This window comes from Pelmatolapia mariae, linkage group LG16_19, assembly GCF_036321145.2.
Source record: "Pelmatolapia mariae isolate MD_Pm_ZW linkage group LG16_19, Pm_UMD_F_2, whole genome shotgun sequence".
Taxonomy (NCBI): domain Eukaryota; kingdom Metazoa; phylum Chordata; class Actinopteri; order Cichliformes; family Cichlidae; genus Pelmatolapia; species Pelmatolapia mariae.
In genome coordinates this window covers 60444445-60470461 of record NC_086241.1, presented here as the reverse complement: position 1 = coordinate 60470461, position 26017 = coordinate 60444445, and the positions used below count along the sequence as shown (strand labels likewise).

Below are 26017 nucleotides of genomic sequence, written 5' to 3'. Positions count from 1 at the left end.
TTAGCTCACTTTTCTTTACAGTATTGCTTCAATTCATTGAGCTTTTCAGTCATTTGTTATGTACAGCTCTCTTAAGGCACAACATTTCACTCAGGTTGAAGTCTGGACTTTATCCCGGCCATTCCAGCACCACTTATTCTCTTTTTCAGTCTTTCTGCTGTAGATTTGCTGCTGTGCTTGAGATTATTGTTCTTTTATATTATCCATTTTCAACCAAGCTTTAGCTGTCCCTCATATGGCCTCACATTTGACTTCAGAATACTTTGGTATACAGAGCAGTCCATGGTCAACTTAATGACTGTAAGGTACTCACGTGTTGTGGCTGCAAAACTAGCCCAAATTCTCTCCCCCCCCACCACTGTATCTGGCAGTTGATATGAGGTGTTTATGTTGATATGCTGTGTTTGGCTTTAATCATATGTGATCCTGTGCATTCCAGTGCTGTGCAGTTGGTTCAAGTTGAACGTTGCAAACCTAAGCCATGCTGCCATGTTGTTTTTAGAGAGAAGAGGCTTTCTCCTAGTAGCTCTTCAAAATATGGTATACTTATTCAGTTTTACTCTCATTAAACTGTCATGAACTTTACATTTAACCTGCTAACTGAGGCCTGTAGAGTCTGAAATGAAGCTCTTTTTTCCCCAGTTTCTCTGTGTATTACAGAATGATCTTGGAGTCAAGTTGCTGGGACTTCCACTGCTGGGAAGATCGGCAAATGTATTGTCTCGTCACTGTAGCATGATGGATTTCAGATTGTCTGTAAATTACCTCATAAATTTTCCCAAACTGAAGGGCAGCTTGTCTCAGATCAGCACCAGAACGCTCCAGACCAGCAAACTTCCTAAATGTCTGCATTTATAAAGGAGCTCACACTTGTAATTGGTCAGTTCACAAACTACCTCTTCATGTTGGCTCACTTTTTGTTAAATAATAACATGATATAACATGATGTTTGTCTGAGGCTGTATTTCCGTAATCTTAGGGAAAGGGACAGATTATTTTTTATAACATCCTAATGTGCAAAGCCTTGAACCTGAACTGTAAATATAAAGATTATTAAACAATGAGTTTATTTTTAAAAATGGCTACATTAAGTAAAATATTACACTATACCGTTTATTGTCTGTCTAAACCAGATGTGCCGTACTATAGCTCATAACTGTACTAAAAAATATATAAGATATAAAGAGAATGCTCCACAAATATACGCCACGGCGAGGAGATTAAATACTGATAGTTGGCTAAAGATTGTTTTGTTTGTAGAGTCAGCAAATCCATCTTAAAGCTAGAATGTAAGTGGTTAAATTATGTTTATGAAAACAACACAAGAGCAAAAAAAGCTGATTGCTGAGAGATGTTACAAATGTTCATCTCAATGTTTATGCTTACTGTTAGACATTGCTTGACTGGACGGTTGGAGTAGATACTGCAATATGCAGTGGAAAAACATCTCTAATGAATTTAGAGATGTCACTGAATTATTTTCCAGTGAAGGTTCAGTTACGTTCATATTCAGTTTCCATCAAGTGAATGAGAAACTGTGCTTCTCATGTTGGGCGACACCTTGTGGTAGAAACTGGAACAATTCAGCACACGTGTATAACGTACAGTCATTGAAGTCAACCCAAGTTTTTATCAAAATATGACCTTTATTGTCAAATAATTACATAGAAATAAAAAAATAGTGGAAAAGTCTTGTAAAGTTTCATTATATGATACAGAAGCAGCAATGAGTGCAGCCTTGTATCAGTGATTTACTGGCATGAAAAAAAGTAATTTCCCCTTTTTTAATAACATATAAGAGTTATTATCATCATGATTCTCAAAAAACAGAGAACATATAGATCAAGTGAGAGCATAACTCATTTTAAAGGTGTGGTAGAGTAAGAACGAGTTCATCGTCTCATCACATTCAGACTTTACAGGTTTGCGTTATATTTTAAGGCCCATCTTTTATCGTTCCATAAGATTCCCTGAACACCACTTACTTTGTAGCTTTAACTACTGTGCATCTACAGTGATCTGTCCCTTTTTTAAGATTGTACAGAAATGTAATTCAATATTGCAATCTGGTCAGGGTTTTTTGAGTCCTTTTGGCAAATGCAGCAGCTCACAGTCAACAGCTTGGGTTTTTTTTAGAATCTAAATGGGAATTCAGATCCCACCCCAGTGTCCACCACCACACATCACATATTTTTTTACACCCTCTGTGGCTTTAACCTGGTCGACCAAACCTGTCGTTTCTTCTGTGAATGCCTGGTGCAGCTGGCACAGCAGAAACTGGAGTAGTATGAGTTGGAGCAAAGTCGGGCGTAAACTATCAGCTCACAGTTGGCGAGCTCAGGCTGGTCCACACATTCTGGCGGGACGTCAACGCCTGCAACAGCACAGTAGACAGGGTCAGAGTCACATAAATATAAGTAAAACAGATTAATCAAGCTACATATAACACTTTTTATGGTTCTACACTTTATTTGTAATTGTTTGTTCTCTGCATTAAACAGCTTTCTTGTTTATTATGTCATATAAAATGTATTGTTAAATCTAAAAAACAGCAACATTAAAATTTAAAGCCTGAGCCATGAAATATTTGCTAGAAAATTCCATTTCTTTTTAAAATAGAGTGCTTATGATGAAATAAAAATTTATTAAATATTAATTTGCATATATCAAATTAATTTAAATCATTTTAATCTGTTAAAATGTAGATAATATTCAGTCATTTTTCTGCAATTGATTTCTTAAAAATGTATCGTGCAGTTTATGTTGTTTTTTTCAGGTGGAAAAGTCACACTGGTGATGCAGAAATCAGAAAAACTCAAGGTCACTCACATATAAAATATGATACACTTGAATTAAAAGGGTTAAAGCAAAATGATTGTTTAAACTCAAGCTAAAAAAAAAAAAATACATGATGATATCGTGGAGAATAAATAAATCAGTTCCAAGTTCAGTTTTTCTACATTCCCTCTGCAGTGCAGATAACAGGTACAGGTCTGAGCTGATTTAGCGTTCTCACCTTGCTGTGTTTCTTTAATGACCTTTACTTCAGCTGTGGCGCTCACAGAGTAAATGCCGGTGTAAGCGTTGCAGGTGTACGTGCCCTGATCAGAAGGCTTGACATTATTAAGGATCAGGCTGCCGTCAGAAGACAAGAGGATGTTGCGCCCATCTGGACGCACCGGTACACCATTTCTGTATTTAAAGAGAGCAACAGGAAAGGTTTAGGTACATTATTTAAATGCATTCAGTAGGCACTTAAATTAAAAATCAGTTCACTCTTTTTAATGCTTATATTAATGCAGGTGTGCTCTGTAACTAACAGAAAGTAAGTAACAGAAATACAACTCATGGCTTTATTTCTGGATTTTAGGGCCATGAAAGTTTAAATAATGTCAGTGTTGATGACAACAAGAACTGGATTTATATATATTTTTGTAGACAAATATCACCTTATTTAACATTTAAGTCTTTAAAGTTATAGGGTGTATTTTTCTGGGTCATTTTTACTTTTATTGGGGATTCTTTTTGAATGCTTTATAACCTAAAATCAGACAGTTTAACAGATGTTTCATGCATCTCTTCCACTTATTCTTAATGATGTCTAATAAAATAATAACAATGTCATTTTTCACCTTGACCAGCCTATATTGACATCGTCTCCTGACACCACACAGGGAAGCATGCCCGTGCTGCCTTCTGACACTTGGATGTTATTGGGAGCTGTAGTGATTTTCAGATCAGCTGGACAAAGAAACCAAGAGAAAAGATCATTAATGTCACTTTTTCCTTACACTAAGTTTTTACAGTTTAATCCTGGGTGCTGCCCTATGGGTAGAGTATTTTTTTTTTTAAAGGCAATAACAAAAACAACATCCCAAAATAAAACTGGTCAACAATTACTTAAATTAAACAGAAAAAAAACTGCTTAGTTTTATCCTTTTACACCCAGTGCATACTGTAAACTGAAAGACCAAAAAAGTAGGCAAAATATTAACAATAATGTTTCATGAACAGTAATGTTCAATAATGTTTCATATGCAATAATAATCACACTCCAGTTTTATATTTGTTTACTATCTGATGTATAATTGTTGTTTTTAACCTCTTAAGCCCCAACGCCCCCTGATACGGGGGCAAAAGGCAGGAGATCAGGTAGGCTTGGGGCTTAAGAGGTTAAATAAACTACACAGCCTTACTTCCTTATAACACTTATTTCACATGTTTACTGGTCTGACAAAGAAATAGATTTCTTTATTACGTGATCAACTCAGCTGTAAAATCTCAGGAATGTAAATTTAGGAATAATATGTTCATGGTCTGGAGCATATAAACTGCATGAGTGTTTATTTGGTGTTTCCACACAGTCGGGAATGCATTGAATGGAAAGGAAACATATCTGTTTACAGTATGTGTTAGATTTAAGATGTCTTTGGTTTTATATCATAAAATAATAATAATTTAGTTTTTAACTATATTTCTATGAGATTTCTGCTAAAGTTTATGTCTATTAACACACACTCACACACTCTCTATTTCAGCACTGTTCATTGTGTTTGAACAGCGCAAGCAGAGAGAGAATCATGCAGTCAGTGACATTTACTGATCTCTGCTGGTGATTATCTGAAACTGCAGTCTCATTTTTCAGTCTTGCAGTCACAATAAGCTACCTATTGCACACAAGCATCCAAATTGTACATGTTTAAAAAAATGATGAGGCTGTGAATAAAACTCACGCTGGACTCTGAGCTGCAGCTGTCGCTGCTCCAGCTGCTGCTGGTTGGAGGCTGTACATGTGTAGACACCGGAGTCGTCAGACTTCAGAGGGCCGATGATCAGGGTGCCATCTGAATGCTGAGTAAACCTGCAGCGCAGCCATCAGACAGGACCCCAGTTTACACTGACTTCTTCGTAAATGACTCATCTTTATGGTTTAAAATGACAAATGGCCGAGACCCTAACAGGCAAACCAGGGCAGTTTATACCAAGCTGGTTTATACCAAATAACCTCACATGGATAAAGACAGATCAGGTTATTTTCTTTAGACTCCAAAGTTCAGCTTGAATCAGATTTATATATAAAGTGGACTAAATAACTGAGCTATGCTAACTGACATCACAGAGGTAATAGATCTCAAAAATAAAAATACTAATAGTAATAGTAAGAACCATGGATAAAATCAAAGAACTTTCACAGCTAGCAATGTTTTTAAAAGATTTTAATAAAAGGTTCATAATTTTGTGAATTTCTTCACTTATTACCTGGGGTCACTGATTATCTGTCCATCTTTAGTCCACCCAATGCTGACAGACTGCCGAGCTGAGGAAGGGACAACAGTGCAGGGCAGTCTGGCAGTTTGTCCTGCTCGCATTTCCACCTGGGCTGAGCTTGAGCGATCAATACTGAACCTGACAGAAATTACAGGGAAGCAAAGATAATGTGAAGTGATTTATTTCTTCTGTCAAAAATAAATCAGAATAGTGAGGTTTCCTGATGTGCCCGGGCTCTTAATATCTACAGAAACAGTAAATAACCATCTTTAGGTGCACAGATCCACAGATATTCTTCTCACCTTGCAAATGGACCGTCTCTGGGAAGCGAGGTAGGAAATGGTCCCTCTGTGGCCGAATACACAAACACAAGCACATATGAATGATTGCAAACATTCAACACACAGAGTGAGCACTTGCACAGTGTCATTGCATAAACACCAAGTGACTTTGCAAGATCAGCATGTTCTGACACAACCTATGACATCAGAGCTTTACCCCAAACTTTCTACATGTTCATGTGACAGACTAATTGGGGTCAAAGTCGGTCAACTTAGCGGTTTGACCGAATCCAGCCCCAATTAGCTGATTGTATATCAGGGTGTGAGAACGCCATTCCATGAAAAATCAGCCATTGCCTCCCAACTGACCCCTTTACAATCAGGTGCAAATTTTTACAACTTTTGTCTTCTTATTGAAGCAAAATGTTACATTCACACAGACTCTATAGCATATATAGGATGTAATTTCACACAGATTCTCAATTAAGACCCCCATTTAGGAACTTTGAAACATTTCTTCAGGTAGATTTTACTTTTTCCAGGCTTGAATTGATTCCCAATGGAATGGCCTGGAAATTGCAATGAATTGCAATGCCATCTAGTCTGTGGATATGTATAACAGCAGAGGTCTGAAATCAGAGACATACCACCAAATGAAGACTTCAGATAAAAGCCTTTAAAGATCACCTCCCTCAAAAATGCTTATCGATTAAAAGCTCTTTATCACTCTGAGCCTCTTCCAAAATATGCCATTTCCCCTTTGTCAGCAAAAGTCACTCTGTTGACATCAACTATAAGAATATGAAATTCAGATCATGTCCCACATATCAGTTTGTTTGGACTGTCATAGTAATGTTTTCCAAATTCTTCCACTACTTGGTATCTTAACTTACTTAACTTCAGATATAATTATCTGCAAGTGAACCTACCAGTTTTGTTTTGACCATAAAGGTTGTGGCTAAAATGTAATTACCTGAAACAGCCAGGTAAATGTAGCGGTGGTCTCTCTCTCGTTCTCGAGTGGCCACACACAGGAACCAGCCAGAGTCCAGCTTAGAGACAGGACCTACTAACAGAGAGCCATTGGGCTGTTGGTGATGCCTAGATGTAATTAAAAGATAGATAACAATTAAAAACAGTAACAGAAAAACAACTTGAATGCAAATTAAGTCACTGAGTATGTTTCTCTACATACCTGTGAGTTGATAGAGGTATACCATCCCTCCTCCACTCCACGACAACGGTGGAGGAAGGTGGAGGGCTGACTCGGCAGGGCAGCACAACTGTCTGGCCAACTAAAGCCTCGACTGTGGATGGGTCGGTCTTATCAATCGTTACTCCTCCCAGAGTCAAGCTGAAGAATAGGGAGGGATAAAAGGAAAGGAAACAGAAAGAAAACAAAGGAGAAAAGAACAGGAAGAAGGAAATGTGAAAGGAAAAGGACAAAAGAAGAAGAAGAAGAAGAAGTCACTTTATGCTCCACTTCTGGTACTTTTATTAGCAGCCACCAAAGCAAGCATAAAGAGTGCCCACAACCTGGCTTTAAGAGTTTGTCAGATATAGCTCAGAGAAGAGAAATCCACATGCAGCCCAAAAAGTGACGAGACAAACAGTGCAAAAAAAAAAAAAACAAAAAAAAACCACAAACCCAAATACAAAAATACTACTAACATACAAAGGAGACAAGGACAACTTCCACGTAAAGTACCCAAACACCACTAAAGAAATCAAAATCTAATACCATCTAAACAAGAAAGAGAGATTTAGGGACGACACACATAGGATGACTGAATTATCACAGCAGAATTTTTATTAGTTTGATTTCATGACATTTAGGTGAAGATACCAAAGCCCAAACGTGATGGTGGTTACTGACACAGAGAGGTAGCATGCACAAATAAGCACCGACAATAATGACTGACAGAGAGCAGTGAGTCCCAGAAGCACTAAACAGCGTTGATGTCCATATAAGGTGTGTGAGGTCTGGTGACTTCCTCCTGATTTGGTTGAGGTTAAAGGAAGAAATGAGGTGTTGCGACATAAGCAGGCGTGAGAGTGAGAGTCTGTGGAGCTGGAAAGAGCTGTGGCTTCATTATAAAGCAAGAGTTTAGATTATATGAGCATCGAAAGAGTCTACAAAGACAGCATGTTACACAGAAGCACAGTACATCAAGTATTTTGTTGGACACAATCCAGGAAAAATGGGAAAGGCTGTTGAAACTCAACACCAGGCTGGGAAGCACACAGCCTGATTTACTTGTGGGTGAGGTTGGGTGTGATCAGAGGTGTGCTTTGTTACACCAGATGTTACAGGAAAATGACACACCCTACATCTGCTGTGTCAGAGTGAGAGCTTAACCACATGGAGGGTAAGACTAAGTTAGCTAATGTTCTCTGTTTTGTTCCCTGATAGATTTTACTAAAGAAAGTTAAAAATTTGGATTGCATAAAATATCATTTGCTTATATATGATTTTGGTTGCTTCATGTTGGGAATAATTATACAACATCAGCTCCACCATCATATTTCCAGGATGGGTGAATGAGGCACATGATTTGTCTTTTGATTGTGTTTCCATCTCCTATAGCCCACTCTTTGGCCCTGCAGGGTAGAGTGAACTGGGTCTCCTTCAGCAGGGATAAGCAGGCTCTGAACAGCATTACGAGGCCAGTACTGGTAGTGGTGGGGTTGGATCGGGTAGGGTTAGCTTTTCACTGCTCTCCCTGGGTCTTCGGGATCTTACCTCGCAGCTGGGCCGGTGTGCTGTGCAGCTGTGCCATGTGAAGGCCGGCGTACCCGCAGGTAGACTCTACCTCTGTGGGCATTAGTGGCTGCACTTGTAGCCTGTGTGCCGGTGCTGCTGGTCGAGCCACGCTGGACTATAAAAATCCTCCCCATGTTGCGTGACCGCCCATCTGTTGTAGATCCTCGCCCAGCTGAGGTCTCTGCTCCAGTCGTGCTGTGTTCTCCAGCTGCGGTTCTTGTAGACTCTCCAGAGGGAGCTGCAGGCTGTGGGGCCTGCCGGCTGGGTGCAGGTCGTGGACATGCCCGTTTGCACTCTGCTAGGGTCATGAAGTTATTGCTGTTGCCGTGGCATCCTCCATACCAGAAGTGCACACATTTGGAGGAGATCACATCGAAGTGGTACCGGGACACCCAACTGCTGCAGAAGCCAGCAGCACGGGGCAGGGAGCAGATTGATCGCTCAACTGCACAAAGACAACACAATGCAGATCAGCTGTTTGTCATTGTCAAGCATTTTCTCAAACAGGGCTGTCTTGCATAGATGTATTGTGCAAATACAGAGGAAAAACAATATTATAGTATTTTTATCAAGTATAATTTGAATGTTTGTGTTCAGTATTACTACTAAAATGTTACAGTTTACTGCAGTCACATATTTGTTTATAGTCGGTTTTCTTACTACAGCACTATGGGGCCTGAGGGGTTAGCCATGAAAAACAACTCCCATGTTTTGTATTCAGTAAGCATCCTCTGCTGCATACCATTTTTTTTTGTTTCTCTGTCTGATTATTTCTTCTCATATTATTACTGCCAGTTGCTACAACACCATCATGGCCATGATATCAATCATGCCCACGAGATGCAGGTGATCTAGATCAACTGGATAAAAGTGACTGTTAGAGTGACCTCTAAATTGGAGCATCTCAGTAACCAACAGCACAAAATTATATTTTAACTGGAAATAATATAAAAATAAAAAAGATTTCTCTTCATTGAGTTTAGAAAACTTACTATAATTTGGAGGATTGGGGCAGCCCTCCCCATTGGGTCCTCCTGCAGGTGTGGTGCGGTCATAGCAGCAGCCATAGGTGGTGGTGCGGCATTCTACTGCATTCTCAGTAGGGAGAGAAGGTGTAACCTGAAAAGGCATGACACATGAAATAAGGCAATATTTTCCCATTCTTTAAATAATTTGACTGACATTTGACTAATGTTTCATTCATTCAGACTTTTGTGTGCTTTTGCTTACAGTTGGTGCAGGGTTCACATACTCCGCACAGCCTTCCTTATTGGGGCCCTGAGCAGCCGTCACACCATCTTCACAGCAGCCATAACTGACACACAGAACAGGAAGAGAGCAAGAACAGTTGGTATTAAAAGTTTGAGCTTCTGGTCACGTATAATGCCACATAGTCCCTGGTTAGTAACCAAGTCAACGACCTAAAAAAAGTCTCTGCATATGACCTCAACTGCAGCGCAATGACAGAGTGCAGGTGGATACCTGGTCTGAATGCAGGATGTTGGGACAGGAAAGGGAGCTGGAGCTGATGGGCAACCCAGACCCTGGGGGCCTCTGGCTGAAGTATGCCCATCTGAGCAGCAGCCATAATAAGACTGGCTGCAGTGGAGAGCCGGGGCGAAGCTGTGAGGGTCGTAGACTGTATTCGTCTGGGTTGGATCTCTTGTCTCAGGCCTGCGGGCTACAGGCAAAGCCAAGTGAGCGGTGAATTCACTAATTGTACATGCAAAACAGACCCCATAGTTCACCATGTTTCACAAGACAACACCATACAAGCAACAGGGACGTTCACACATCGGTTGAATAAACAATAGAGTCTGTCATTGTGTTTGAGACCACACAGTGAGTCTGTACAGGATGCTGAAGAACAAAAAAAATCCATACTCCTTTTGTTTATGGGCTAACAAAGCAGAGGAAATTATAAAAGAAATCACGATCAGCAATCAGACGAAACAATCTGAAGGGAAATAAACACACAAGATGTCAAACTTAAAAATCCTGGACCACTGGGACAGCACATGATGCTGAAAATGCCAGAAACGTCACTGCCAGCACTAGCACACTTCAGTGCTTCGGAAATATTTTAATCAGGCCAACAATGCCCATGGAACCATAAAAACATGTCAATCAGGCCCAGATAATTAGTGCTGGGACAGGCTGAATGGGGATGAAGGGGGGCGGAGGGGTTGCTGGGGACAAAGTGACAGGAGTTATATCAGCAGAGAAGAGGGGATGCTGAGCAACAGAAGGGCAATCACACCTACAATTAGCTTTTAATGCTCCAACCATAATAAGAAGATGGTATGTTTTGGTAGTTTTAATTGTTAATAACTAGCTGACAAGATGTTACCTTTAGTCACATTGAGCTTTTTGTTTACTTTCTGCGTAACTACGTAGCTAAAAATGCTTACGTACTAGCTTATTTTCAATGCTGATGTGATTATGAGATGCCTTTGAGAGGTAGAGTCTAACCTGTTGCGTGATCTGGCACATAAGGCTGGAAGCCAATCTGAGTGCTGTCATGTCCCCGTGGGTCCTGAATGCTGGGGACGACTGCACAAAGTGTGGATAAAACAAACGCAGAACAGTGTAAGCATGCAATTGCAACTTAACTGAAGACTGGCAGCAGCCACAAAATGTTAAATGTAAGTTTGCACATGGTATTTATAGATTGCAGTCTATTAAGTAAATGGAAATTTAACAACTTAACTTGAGAAATAAAATAACAACAGGTGTATTGTTTATTTGCTTAGTTAGCATCTGCTCACCCTGTGGGATGTAACAGGGCTGGGCGTTGCAGCGCTCCACTGTGAGTGGTTTGGGCTGGGTGTTACACTGGTCCACAGGGTACAGGTTCCTCTCCTGATCAGAGCAGATCACCTGGCGCTCTCGTGAGCCAGATCCACAACTCTTAGAGCACTGTGGGAAAATGGAGAGAGTTTTTCACCCATACAGCTGCTATAACTACATTTATGAGTCCTTGTTTGGTTGCATGTGTGCATCAGGTTTACCAGTCCCCAATCTCCTACGTGCCAGCTGATCTGTTGGGGGCAGGAGGCCATCTCACATCGTTGGACAGTGGCCGGGCGTAGCAAAGCACTGCAGGATGTTTCATCCAGCCTCGTACCATCTGAACCCACACAGGTCACTTCTCTGGTCTGCTGACCTGAACCACAGGTCACTGAGCACTGCAAACACAAGGATTATATATCAGGTGCATAGATTACACTTTTTCATAAAGATCCAAGAAAGATGAAAATAGGTGGGGGAGACAAGCTTTTTAAATATAACCCAACCTTACATGTTTGTGTGGTATTTTAACCTTATAGTCAAATGTGCTTATCATGTAATTTTACATGTAGGACTTTCAATCTGATCTGAGGTTTCTTCCTGTTAAGAGGGAGTATTTGCTTCCCACCATCGCCAAGGTTTGCTCATAGAAGGCTGTTTCCAGAATACTATGGCATCTTACAGTAGAGAGTGCTTTGAGGTCTATGTTTTGGTGATTTGGTGCTATATTAAAAAAAAACTGAACTGAACTGAGTTGAGGTAAGCCACTTTTTTCTAGAAACAAATTACTCTAACAGAGTGTAGATTAGATACCAGTGTTTATTATAGCTCAGTAAAGCTAAAACCAGCTTCTCTGCTTTGTAGTTAGTTGGATTAACATATTATTTATGTATAAATCTTTGTTTAGGCTGGTTTAGGGACTGCAATTAGTACCATCTTCACTCTCACAACATATTACATTTGTTCCCAGAGTCAGAGGCCAGAGGCTTTTAAGTATGCAGCCTATTTTTTCCAAAGTAATCAACACAACGGCCAGAAACTGTCAGAAATTCTCTTGATAAATGTGAATGCTCTTAAAGTTCTACTTTCTTGATATCTTTTCCATCACTTCTACATGTTATGTAGAAGAGAGAGGACACACATTTACTGTGTGCTGGTTGAATTTTTTCTTTATTTAATTTATTTATAAAGTCTTTTACCAGGACTTAAATAGAGTTCTACAGTTTGCTCACCGCACTCCATCCAGTCACATGGTACTCAGCACATTTCTGCATGTTGCAGGTCTGCAGAGAAGGAGGAGCGTCAGCGTAAGCGGCACAAACGACATCCTCCACCACGCGGGGTCCCGAGACATCATTGGAAACACACTGCACACTGCGCACCTGAGAGCCTCCACCACAGGTAACTGAGCAGGCGTTCCACTCCCCAGTTTGCCAGCTGAGAAAACCACCAAAAGACAAGAAACAGGAGTCACTCTCTTTGCTGCTGATATAGACACTGTACAGCTGAACATACAACATACACAGCTTCAGCCAAGAGGAGTGATGGGAAGAGTTTCGTTCCAAAATCAGGAAAAACAAATGAGTTGAACAAATACTGTCCAGTTTGACTTCACTGCTCTTCAGAGCCGGTTCTTTACATTTTAGTTTAACTATAACGTAAACATTTTTCTTTGTCTTCCATTAGCCAAAAATTCTTGGCTAATGAATTAAAAGTTTTAGTAGATTATGTATACATTTTTAATTTTATTTTTGGTTGGATGCATGGATAAACTAATACAGGAAAGAAGTGTTATAATTTTAAATTACTTGTTTTAGCAGCAGCATCAGCAGTGAGAAATGCAAAGACATTTAGTTTACTTTTTTTTTTTTTAAATGAGCAGAATCACTTGACCTATGACCTACATGCTAAACCTATTTGTGTTAACATATCAGCATTTTTTATTTATTTATTTTGACTGACAAATTCAATAATTATTTCATATTTGATGCAAATCGCTGTTTGGAAAGAAACCTCCAAATGCCTTTAAAAGGCTGCGCTGTTTGAACAAAGCCTCTCACATGCAGCTAGAAAAACTACTAAACTACTGGACACATACACACTGATAACAACACTTTCAGAGACAGACGTCGAGACACCAGCTGATCCCAGATGAAACTCAGACAGTGTTTTTCTCACTATAATAGGTTAGAACTGGCACTAATGGGGCTGCTAGAAGCATAGGCAGAAGTAAAAGCAGCAATAAACGGCAATTTAATTCCCCGCATCTCTGCAAATTAAGCATCTACTGATTCTGGCTTTAGGTGTTAACTTTAATGGATACTGAGGGTGCAGTTAGAGTCACTTGAGCTACATAAACATCTCAGGTTTCAAAGCTGCAGCAGCATGAAAGAAAAGAAAGCAGGAAATACCAGAAAGTCGTAGACTAAAGCGACTATTTACCACTTAGCACTACTGCTGTGTCCCAGCCTGAAAAGTACACAATCCCCAACACCCACTGCATGACGATCTTTAACCTCCAAGCGCCTCACAACACATCGGCTAGAATATTGCACAGGAACAGAGAGCTTTACAGTTTGCTAAAGAGATCAGGCAGCAGCCCAGCTCAGGAATCAGACACAGGTGCCACAGCTTAAATGTTAAAGAAGAGTTTGCTCTTTGGGGGGGAAATGCTACATCCAATCATCTATCACTCACTGTACAAAGTGCTGGATGTTTGTCTAAGATAAATGACGGTCATTAAAAGGTTGGAAAGAGATCTCTGAGCTGGACAGTTACCCGTGCCTTCATCCTTATCTCACATGGACAGAACAGACTTGGCACTAAAGACGGACTCAACTAGAGTCAAACACTTCTAAAGGGGGAGAGATCACGCTTTCAATCGACATTTATAACATTTCTGGTCATTTTTGGCATTTTCAGGCCAATTTTAGGGACATGTAGCCAAAAATGATTTGTTGTAAAAGTGTTTGTTTGAGAGAAAGCATGGAAATGATCTAAGAGAACTAATAAAAAAATATTTTCAAGGAAATAAGTGAAAGCATTTAATATTTTGATCCTCCCCCTGTGTTTGCAGTCACCTAAAACTCTTCTACGACCGCTGACCATGGGTTACCTGAACACAGAGGCTCTGGGCCTCTTTGAGGATCTCAACAACTGTGGTGGATACAGGTACGCCATCCTTTCAGACAGGCATAACATACCAACAACAGTCAAAATGCTGCTCTGGGAGTTATTTATAGTACTCTTTAAATTCATTCATTCAGAGTGGAGCAAAGTAAACTCTGGAAACGTCTAAAATTTCGCTTACATTTACTGAAATAACACATTTCATCTGAGAAGTTTAAGCATTATTTACCTGCGGATTTGTGGGCATGGTTGAGGATTGCATGTACGGTTGCTCTGTGGCCTCGGCAGAGAAGCACAGAGATAGTCAGGATAGGCCTCATTGTCGATTGAACAGAAGACCAAACGAGACTGGTAGCCTGATAAAGGAAGGTATGGAGCTATTATACTTTCCAAAAACAAGGATGTTTAAAAATCTTTAAATAAAATTATGCTGGCAGCAAATAAAAGTTGCAGTCTAACCTGATCCACACTCTTTGCTGCAAGCAGACCAGGATCCATAGCTCCAGTAGTAGCCCTCTCTGGAGCGTCCATTTGGAAGGTAGTATTCATATTCCACTCCCTGATTGGGCTCCTGGCTGATCAGCTGAGGGAACAGGGTTAAACATACTTATTGATTAATTTTAACTCCTACTTTTATCCACACATCCAAAACGCTACCTTAAGTTTAAAATTTTAAACAAACACTTATGACATGAAGAAACTAAATGTTTCTCTTTTGTGGAAATGTTTCTCATATATTTCTGTGGCAGAGGTGTGGTCCCTGGCTCAGCTGCAGGGGAGGAGTGGTGCAGCGAGCTCAACGGGGCGGTGCCAGCGAGGCAGGTGAGAACACAGCTGGTGGCATTTGGACTGATGACAGTCTTTTTCCCCTTTTAGTGAGGCAGGAGACGAGAGAGGGGAGGATGGAAAGCTGAGACCAGCGCAGACCAGACTGTGGGTCGTTGTATAAGAACCACAACAAACTTGACATGTGTGAGCACCGTTGTGTGTGTGGAGTGCATTCTACAGTTTCATATTTATAACCCTGTGAAGTCTATTTGATCATGAATGGTGCACCAAAATCCCAGTTTCAGTGTCATTTGTTTTTTACCTCAACAACAAGTGGTTCGGTGGTGGGGCCACGGCCGATGATGGTTTCAGGGACGCTGTCGCCCTCAGCACCTCTCTGGTAGTACAGCATGGTGCCGCCGATAGGTGTGGCTCTGGAAAACTCAATTACCCAGTGGCCATTGAGATAGTACTCTCCACGTAGATTCTTGATAGCTGTAAAGAAGTTGTAAATGTAAATTATTTTTGATCATCTTGTAGTGTGTTTTCTAAAAGGTCTGACACAAACTTACCGAGGTAGTTACGTGTGGCATGTGTCTCTCTGATGCTGATGGTGGTGGCTCCAACAGGGATGATGAACATCTGGTTGTAGCCTGATATAAAAGTGGCAAAAAAGAAGAAACTGGGGTTTAAACTTCAGGAGAGGATTTAAATGACACATATTTAGATAATGTTGATTTATGATATTTATCTTCCAGGTTGAGTGGCAGGTATATATATCATTTGGGAGTAAGTGTGACCAAATTAGAAATGTGAATCATACCAGTTGGCAGGTCGCGGGCAGTGAAGCTGTTCTTGACGCGGTAGCAGGACTGGCCGTTACCCCCACACTGCAGACAGTGGTCCTCCTGCTGAGGAGACTCCAGCATGTTGTCGCAGCCCATACGCTGATGAAAAGAAAAGTTGTGAAAAAATGTTCAAAAAAGAAGATGAAATCCAGCTCACCTCAACCTTTATTCTGTGTCATTTAGGTTGTCTTCTGCAGATATAAACAAGCACACATAGCATCATTTTAATTCAACTTTGATGTGTTCATCCTGTCAAATTCCTGCCTTTGTATGATAACTGACAAAGTCACTGCTCCACTATAAACTGAAAGAGATTAGAAATCATCTGCTGAGCAAATGTCCCGAGAATATATGTGCTAAAACATTATTTCTGTGAAATGTGTAGTTCGAAGAAAAACATGATTGGAGGTGAAATAATTGAAAATAAATAAATAAAGACCCGAGAACATAGTGGATTTGGGACAGCTGTTCCCTTCAGGGAAGGTGATAGAGACATGAAGTCAGAGGTTAAACTGACAAGGTTTACTCATGAGGAAAAAGTTGCAGCAATAATTGCATGAGAAAAGAACAAGAGCAGAAGTGTTTGATGTTACCACAGAGTGAAGCTAATCTTTCATCCTGCTGCTCAGCTCCACTGATTGTGTCCTGTCTGATTAACGAAGTGATGCTGCACTCCAAGATTTGAAGTCGTCAAACCCCAAATCATGGATGGGCAGACTAATCAACTCATTAGACCTAACTGGCAACTCATATCAGGCTATGTGTTGCATTTTTTAAATAAGACCTCTAAAGCCCTTCACATTCCTTTAGTGTGTGGTAAGCACCAAATTGCATATGCTATACATACTGTATGGTATTTGAGCTGCCACCTGCAGGGCAGAGGGCAGAACTACAAAATATGTGCCTTGCAACTTAGTTAACTTTATAATTGAAATGTTCATGCACACATTTATTAAATTGCAACCAATATATTTTTAGCAATCATGTTTTCCCAAATATATTTTGACCTCTGCTGGTCACTACGTATTCTGCATGCAAGTATCAGGTAATGTACTTTTAGTACATTACATTTAGTACATTAGTACAAGGAGTACTTTTAGCTGTCTCCTTGTTTCTCAAGAGGTCACTACAACAGATGGATTTTCATATTTTATTTGACACCACCCTCCCATTTATCCAGGCTTGGGCCAATACTAGGAGTAGACTAGCTTGTGCCCCATTGAGGCTGGCTCTCAAACCAGGGATCTTTTGTGTGTTTTTGTGCGTTAACCACTGCATGTAGCTATTACTACTGCATATAACTGTGTTATGTGCAATTATAAATTGCTTTAACACGTGTTTTCTTGTCCACATAGAAACCCCAGATACAAATCACACGTTCGTGTCAGGTATAACCGGGGTAAAAATGTCAGCAGGGATTGCCCTGGGGGTAAGTGCTGAGGAGAAGCCAACAGGAGCATGTTGAGACTAAAGAACTTACAGTACACTCATATTTGGAAAGTTTACCACTTAAAATAATACAATAAATTGCCCCTTACATAATCTCTAATCAACTGAAAAGAATACTTATTATTAGAATTATTAATACTCTTTCTCAAGAAGTATGGAGTAATAAAAACTTACATCAGGACATTTTCAGGACAAGTTGGAAAACATAAAATTACATTTAGATGTCACAAACCTCCTTCCTACCCTCTCTGTTTTTGTCACCTGTCAGATATTAATTTCTTTGTGTGTGTGCAAGTGTGTGCGCAATATTTGGTGGGGCATCCTACCCTGCACACTCCATCCACACAGATATCCCTCCGCCCTGGGTGACAGGGCGTACCATCAATCACAGCTCTGCGGTGGCGGTAGAAAAAGTTTTCCCCTCTTGGCATGCAGTTCAGCTCACAGGGGTTCTCAGCTATCACAGAAATAAGGCTGATTTTAACAATTTAAAGAACTTAGAAATACAAATGCTGACAAATAGCGGGTGCTTGGCAAATGTCACAAGAAAATTCAGTCAATAGTATATATAAATATGGACTGTCAAAGCAAACTCTCAGCTTTGTTTTTGTTTCTGACCTCCGTAATATGGAAGCCATTTGTAGAGTTTCCCGTGGAAATCTGTCCCATCAAACTGGGAGCACTGCTCTTCACGGAAATCCCTGGATCCCTCTGGACAGTCCTGAGTTGAATAAGGAGATGCAGCAAAGGTCAAAGGTCAGTAATCCTAAAATAACTACAGGTTTAATACAAAATCAAACAACTGGAAGGGGTAGAAAAAAAATCAAAAAATATATTTACAATGTCTTCTTTAAGAAAGAAACACACATTTGTTCTTTGATTTGCCTTAGGTTTTAGTGCATCATAGTGATTATTGCTATCAAGTTATCATGTTAAAAAAAAGCCCTTTGATATTTAAAAAAATGTAGAGATCTAAATATAAAAGTATACATGAAAATAAAAGGTTGACCATTAAAACCAAATTAGTTTCACATGTGATCACCTGGATGTTGCAGGACCGATATGACTTGTCTGGTCCCACACAGTTGTGCCCTCCATCCGCCCTGAGTGCAAATAAAATAAAACATGACATTTCACGTAATAGTTTTATGAATGAACCCTGATCTGCCCGATATAGTGAGAGCAATTTCCACAAGAGTAGAAGAGGCTAAGACTCCCTGGCTGACTTTTATCCTTGCTTCTACTACTCGTTATGCTTTAAAAACACTCCACAACATCATAGATACATTTCTTTAGATGCTTTAGATGCTCTGTGCTTCTTAATGACCACTTCATTTAAATTTGTGTCACAGACTTTCTGTTAAAAGAAGATGTTCACAAATAATCCTGTCTTTATCTTGTCTTCCTTCTCTCACCCTAACCGGTTGCGGCACATGGCCGCCCCTCCCTGAGCCTGGTTCACTGGAGGTTTCTTCCTATTAAAAGGGAGTTTTTCCTTCCCACTGTCACCAAAGTGCTTGCTCATATGGGGTCATATGATTGTTGGGTTTTTCTCTGTATGCATTACTGTAGGGTCTGCCTTACAATATAAAGCGCCTTGAGTCAACTGCTGTTGTGATTTGGCTCTATATAAATAAAATTGAATTGAACTGAACTGAAAATGGGCTGACGATCCAGTATACAGTCATTGCCCTTAACTTCCCATCAAACTCTCTCACATCTTTCCCAAGTAAAGTTTCATTAAAACTTGACAGCTTCTCATTGCGAGACAAAAACAGTTAATGAGTAGGTGCAATGAATGTACGCAAATACAGCAGAGACTGTCTGCGCAAGCAGAAATAACAAGTTTCAGCTCTGACATTAAACAACATTCCTCTTTAATCTGTACCTGTTAAAAAAATGACCTCTCAGCACAGCAGAAGCCTCAACATCAACATTGCTAAGCCCTAGCTTTGCACAGACATCCGTGCACATGCCAGTAAACTGCAAGATAGCAGACTGTTTCGCCACTCACCATTCCAGCACTGCTGATAATTCATGATTTAGTCACCTTCAAAAGTACCTGGCCTTAAGCCCTAAAACAAGACATGCTCCTGTCAGCACACCTGAACTGAAACTAAAACATGTCAAAACAACGGCTTTTCACTTAATAATGGAAAACAGCACATTGGCAGCATTAAACACTACTTTCAGTTTAAAATGATACAAAACAGAAATGTGGAAAAGTGGCAGTTATTCATGCAAAATTATTGATTGCACAAAATTGAAACTGATTATAGCCCCGACTGACAAAATGACAACCCCAATCATGCTTGTTTTTCTTATGAATGTGTGTACTTTTTTTTTTTACTAAAATGAATGTATGGTGAGACGTGGGAGTTCCTGTAAAGCACAGAGGGAGCTGTCAAATCACTGTGTTTAAAGGGGTGATTCAGCAAGCCTGGCAGACAAGATATGACAGAGTTCATCTAACTGGCAATGGGTAGGACCTCTTCCCTATTATTCATCATTTTCCTAAAGAAGGGCTACAGACTCACTATAAGGCTCTGACTCACTGGCTGACTGCACGAACATGTTGAAAACAAGCATCAAGAGACATCAGACATCAAAACACTGCCATCAAGCTTCTACAGAGATGTAGAAGCTGCACAAACAGCTATATCAACACTGTATGATAAAAACAACATATCTAACAGCTTGTGGTCAGGTAAATGCAACAAAATATGACACAAAGTAAAACAAAGTAATTAAACCTGTTAAAAACAGCTCCTCACAGACTTGTTCTGTCTAGTGGGAATATTTCTGTGCAAAAGAAAATAAGACTTGTTGTTTTTAGAAAGGTATTCAGTATATTAAGCTAAATTATAGGTCCCTGAGATACTCTGTCGTCTACTTTATAGGAAGACTTTTGTTTTAAACCTCTTTGATAGTTTTATTTATAGCGTGGCTATATTAAGATTGACTTTTTTCTCTATTTTTGTAAGGTACACTGGAGAAAAAGAGCGGAAATGCAGGAAACAAAGCGGGGAAGTGACACAAGGGAGAGAGGCGGGGTGTACCCTGGACAGGTTGCCAATCTAAGGCTAACACAGAGAGACAGACAATCATTCCTGCCTACATTCTCAACTATAGCTTATTTACTCTCGCCATTCACCTCTTTGTCTTAAAATGAAATGATCCGTCAGTGCTGCCACAGCAGTCTGTCACACACTTGAAATCCTTCAGCCAGTAAGTTAACAATAAAATCTACAGTTAATTAAAAAAAAATCATAATGCAGAATTTTAATGCACTCAACTCAACTGTACAAGCGTGTTTAATTTTATATGTGCAGTGCAGTTTGATCCCAATATTCAGGTAGAATTTTGAATGCTAGTTTTATGTGTAATATAGTATCTTTACTTCAGTTTTCTCATATTTGTATCTCTGTAAAAGATCTGAGTACTTCTTCCAAATGGCATTATGTCAGATGGCCCCCAGCAATACTGCAACATTTACGGGAAAAGCTGGGAGCGTGCTTACATATTAGTCACATGTGAGAGGAGAAGCTTTAAAAACCAGTCCAAAAACTAAAGAAAAACTGTACGTGTTACTTAAAAGTAACAACACGTGTGCCGCAAAGGAAACCTAAAATTTAATGTTGACTTTTAAAACCACTACTGAAGCAAAAAAATGGCAGCTCGAAATGTTCACTTCCCACCTGATCCTCTTCAGCAGCCAAACGACAACACACAACACAGAGACGTCCTTTTAATATTAAAGGGCCCCTCCCTGCAGTGTGTTTTTGGAGGTAAGACAAGCCGACATCCTCGTGACTTCAAGGCATTCTTTCACAATAAAAATACACAGTCTGTGCCCGTGAACCTCACAATTAGCTTTATTCAAAAAGGAAAAAACTCTGTGTGTGTGTGTGTGTGTGTGTGTGTGTGTGTGTGTGTGTGTGTGTGTGTGTGTGTGTGTGTGTGTGTGTGTGTGTGTGTGTGTGTGTGTGTGTGTTATAAGTTTATACATGTATTTATGTACATCAAGATGCATTAAAATGGGTAAAGTTAATGTGCAGAAGACTTACCTGTGAGTAATACAGCGCCTAGTTCTCACAGTCACACCACCGCCACAAGTCCGACTGCATTCTCCATATGGACCCCATGAGTCCCAGTAATCCACACTGGGCCCCTGGGTGCAAAATTAGACATCAGAATTTGTCAAAATTACTTTTTTTTCTCAGTGCTTTTCTGTATTAGCTGGGAAATTACCATGAGAGCTGGAGTCAGGAGCAGCTGTAGGATTGCCAAAGGCAGGAGCATCCTCGTTATTCCCTGGAAAAAAAGAATTAAAGGGCATCCAGAGTTAGTCACTGTGACTAATAAAGATGACTGCACATGCAGCAAACTTTTTCAAAAACAAGCCAAGAGTGAGAGAGAAACAGTAATTGATTAGGCGCACAAGAAATGGGCTAACACAAGCAGAACAGAGCTCTAAGGAAGAGGGGGAAAAGACTAAGCAAAACACTGCCGGCTGACACTCAGTAGACATCATTTTTGTTGCCTTGCAGCATTTCCTAAAATTTCCTAGTACATAAATCAGTTTGTGGTGCTTCTGCACTGCTCGTACTTCAGTGTTGGGTACTTTGACAGTTTTACAGACAGACTTTTACAAAGTTTTTTACCTGGCAAAATGCAAAAACATTTACTGGCTTATCTTTTGATATGCACTGTTTTTCTTAGTCCTCTGTAACAGTAAGTTTAATATGTTTTCCACTAGTCCAAATAGTGATTATTGAAAAAATATTCACCAAATTTATGACTTGTTGTTCCAGTTATTGTTAAAACTGGACATTCACAATCCAAAATGCGCATATAGTGACAGGAAGAATGCGGACATGAAGAAAACCTCTTTAGGAAAAACACTTTTTATCAGATGTCCATCACTTCAAGCGCCAGCCTTATCATTTCCGTCTGCTATCTCATTGCTTAATTGCTTAACTGAGCTAAAATGTTTCCTTTGTTGCATGTGGAGAGGCTGTTTGTTTGTTTTGTTTTTTCCAGGGCAAATTGCATGTTTCCTGCCCCTCTGAGAGTGAGAAGGGGGTTGGCTGTAGCTGCCAAACTACCCCTGACCTCTTAGCCATGACCACCAAACTGAAAGGAAAGTTACTTTACAGTAAAGACACAAAGAAAACAAAAAGGATGGCCGTGCCCAAGCGAAGAGAATACAGGGTGTCAGCTGGTCTGTCTCAGACATATATACACAAACACTTACTGAGCCATAGGGACAAAATTGAGTAACTTAATGCGGTAATTGGCCTGGGTGGGGTTAATCTGAGGCTGTTCTGTCTGGACCCGCAGCAGTCCTTGATGATGAAACCAGCACCTCCACATAAAACTTGTCATGTCATTTACTACTGGAGTGGTAACTGTTTTCATGAATGAGTTAATAAGATAGTTAATAAAATACAAACACAGTGAATTATGTTTTCTCTGATCCAAACCCTGTAATGTTTAATTTACATTTTTATTATTTTTATTTATTGATTATTATTTTTTTGGCTTCAAGGGTGATTTGCCATTTTTTCCTTAATAACTATTAACTATTTTTTTTTAATGAATTCATTTTACACCCATCAACAACCACATTAATCGTGAATTTCTGCTTTCATTTGTTTCGGTGGGTTCAGCTACAAATATTAGTTCAGAAACAATAATTTAGAAATAAACTCGCTAAATTAAGCACTTTCGAAAATAAATAGAAACACAGAAATACCACCACAGAAACACATCTAATAAAAAAAAACTTCATATCATTATATTATAGCTTTATTAAAAGTATTCCACCATATTAATGTATCCTGAAACAAAGTACTAGAGTCAAATATTTATTGATTAAAGTTTTAAGCTAATAAATCTTAGTTGTTTTAACAGCGATTGTAAACTGATCCCGACTATAATCGGTCACTGATCTATTTAGAAGTTCCCTATGAGATTCCTGCCTCGCTCCCTTTTTATTGTGCCAGCTCATAAAGCCTTTATCCCCGGGCGATTACATGCTTTTATCCAACCAAATTAATAATTATTCGCCAGTCAGCGAGGGCATGCAGTGTCTTGTGTCCTCTGTACTGTGGGTGAAGAATGTCTGCATCAGGCACCTGATCAGCCGGGAAAATTATAACAGTTTAGCCTATTTGTGCTATTTCCATATTAAATAATAATAATAATAATAAAACATACTATTAAAATAAATCCTACTTCCTATGGTACCTCAGTGATATTTACAAGAGCGCTATCAGTGACTCAGTGACCGTGAACAGGTTAGTTTTAAAAACTTAAAGTCAGGTAAAATAATGTTGGATCCTCACCGTGTTCAGCGGGTTTAATAATGTTTTCCTGGAGTTCCAACCCGTTGGACCTTGCAGCGCGCAGCAGACCTGACAGCTGATTTCTCCCTCTCCGAGTTTTGACCTGAAGATGCGTCCGGTGCAGTGTCCTGGATATATGAGGAAAGTTATCTGGGTGGAAACCTCTCGCTCCCTCTCTATTTCTTTCTTTCTGCCGTGCGCCCAGCCTACGAGGAGAAGAGAAAGTCCCGTTGGTTAAACCTCCTCAGCGTCATCACCGCGCCTTTTAACCAGGAGCTCATCCAGCCCGATTACAGCCCCCCCTAACTGCAGAGGAGGGTACATTTTACTCACCATCTCTAATTTCAGACTGTAATAAAAAGGGTTAATCAGCATGTTCGCTTGTTCTAGGCTCCCCACAAGCAAATGCTAAAAGAAAAAGACCCGCTTTGCTGTAACCAAACGCGTTATTATCATGCTCCCCCACTGTACCCACCGAACATGTAATACCGAACATGTGACACCATGGTAATCATCCAAAGTCATCTTTCCTGGAAGCTGTGGCTCTATTTTAAAGGCTCAGTTACAAATTATAAAACTGAAAATAGGTCCCAAATGTTCCCTGGATTGTATGTTCAGCAGGAATGTGTTGGTTTAATCTTTGTGTTTTACTTTTGCCTCTTTATATCTTGAGAAATTGCGCCTGAGAAGAGAAACAGCTGAGCTTGTTATTACATCAAATATAAATTTCCTTTTTCAGAAGAAAAATTGTACATTATGCTAAATTGTCTGTGCAGTTGTGTGGTCTGTTACTGAGAACTGCAGTAACAGAAATCCAAGTAGACTAATATAGAAAAAAGAAGTCACAGATTACAAAACATGAACATCCTTTTCTTTGGTTTCAGATATCCACCTTCCCACTATTACCGCACAATCAGTCAAGACGTACACTGAAAACTGTTGTCAATAATTCAAAAGTCTGATTTTTTCCTCTTTTTTTGCATTTTTTCATAATCAGAACAATTTAACAGACATATGTCTAACAAAGTGTTTTGATAACCTACTCAAACAAAAAGAGGTCATCTTAATTACAATCACCCAATTCTCACAGTTTAAGGAAAAAGAGACTGAAGAAAACTAACTAAAAAAGACGCCTGTGTAGCTTGATAGCACCAAAACATTCAAGGTTTTAACACCAGTAAATATACCTATAACAGTTTTGTCAAATTACACTGGCGTGGATTAAAAGTCCACCTACATGCCCCACTTTGACATATGTTTGTGTGTCCTTTCATAAGCTGCCACTTTACCTAATCACCCAGTCTTGTATAAGGCTCTCCGGGTATCTTCCAGTCCCTCAGGGTTATTTGTTGTCCAATCATAGCAGTCATTGTCCAGTGTTACTTGGGCTCCAGTAAAATTGTTGAACATTTTTAAACTCTATAACTCTTAAATCTGATTTCAAACTTGACAAAAACACAAAGTCTATTTGTAGAATTTGGTGATTTAATTTTCAAAACTTACTGAAAATGTTAAAACTAGAAGATACGAGCACAAAAAGGTTGTCTTTTTCCTTTGGTTTTTAAATGCAAAACCAGATCTATAAACATCTCCAAGTATGTAACGTGATTATTATTTTTTTCGTCCCACTTCTTCTGTTCCCAACCACAATGTGAAAACTCCACAACCATCTAAAATTATATAGTTTGGGGTTTATAAAAATACAGCTTGGGTGTGATTTGTAGTTGTTTTGAGCCAGCTTTCTACAGTTGACATCATTTGTTTTTCAACCAGAGAGACACTGTGGTCCAGAAACCTTCCTGAAGTGTTTTGTTGCTGAATCTTTGGCTCCAAAAAGCGCTTTTTTCTCCTTACAATGACACCTCATTTTAAATCTTTAAGCCAGACTGAGTGGCTCACAAATCTAAGAATGAATATGTAGAATTTCAGTTACCTTCATCTTTAGTGCAAACTTGGCAAACCTGGCACACCTCTCACTCCACTTAAATTCAGTGGACCATCAACAAGACACTGAGTAACCTCCTGTGGTCCAAATCAAATATACCATCTAGTTATAGCTCTCAAGAATGTCAGTCTTCAATCCAGTGTATGACATTTACAATAACATGCTTCCTATACACTGCACAAGCGTGCTTTTATTTTATCACTGGTAAGACCATTGTTTAAAGAGACCACAGGAGTATATTTTGGTAAACGTACTTTAAACCATCAAAAGCAAAAGGACTCATTGCGATATTGTTTGATATATACATTTTCAGACTTATATATCTCAACAACTCAACAACACAGCTAGTGCTACTCTCAGAAACCGTGGATCTATGAAAAATGAGCTTGAATAGTCATGACAATTTTGCATAATAATGATCAAGA

The 26017-nt window shown here is 39.6% G+C and overlaps 1 protein-coding gene across 2 annotated transcripts; it reads right to left on the bottom strand.

Moving 5' to 3' along the window:
- Nucleotides 1-1706: 1706 nt before the first annotated feature.
- paplna (papilin a, proteoglycan-like sulfated glycoprotein) lies at nt 1707-23812 on the bottom strand. 2 transcript variants are annotated; one of them, XM_063498079.1, is made up of 28 exons: nt 23648-23812; nt 21549-21611; nt 21365-21468; nt 18340-18400; nt 17916-18018; nt 17624-17754; nt 15824-15947; nt 15573-15653; nt 15323-15495; nt 14692-14815; nt 14462-14588; nt 14219-14284; nt 12336-12540; nt 11325-11501; nt 11082-11232; nt 10786-10866; nt 9796-9994; nt 9544-9628; nt 9306-9432; nt 8293-8758; nt 6745-6903; nt 6523-6650; nt 5571-5616; nt 5260-5406; nt 4734-4861; nt 3633-3741; nt 3017-3192; nt 1707-2374 (listed from the first exon to the last, which is right to left on the bottom strand). In XM_063498079.1, exons 2-28 carry the CDS (start codon nt 21597-21599, stop codon nt 2196-2198), a joined length of 3708 nt encoding a protein of 1235 aa, XP_063354149.1. In that variant the 5' UTR covers nt 21600-21611; nt 23648-23812; the 3' UTR covers nt 1707-2195. The 2 variants fall into 2 exon arrangements, with proteins under 2 accessions (XP_063354149.1, XP_063354150.1); XM_063498080.1 differs by lacking the exon at nt 14219-14284.
- Between the last annotated feature and the right edge of the window lie 2205 nt (nt 23813-26017).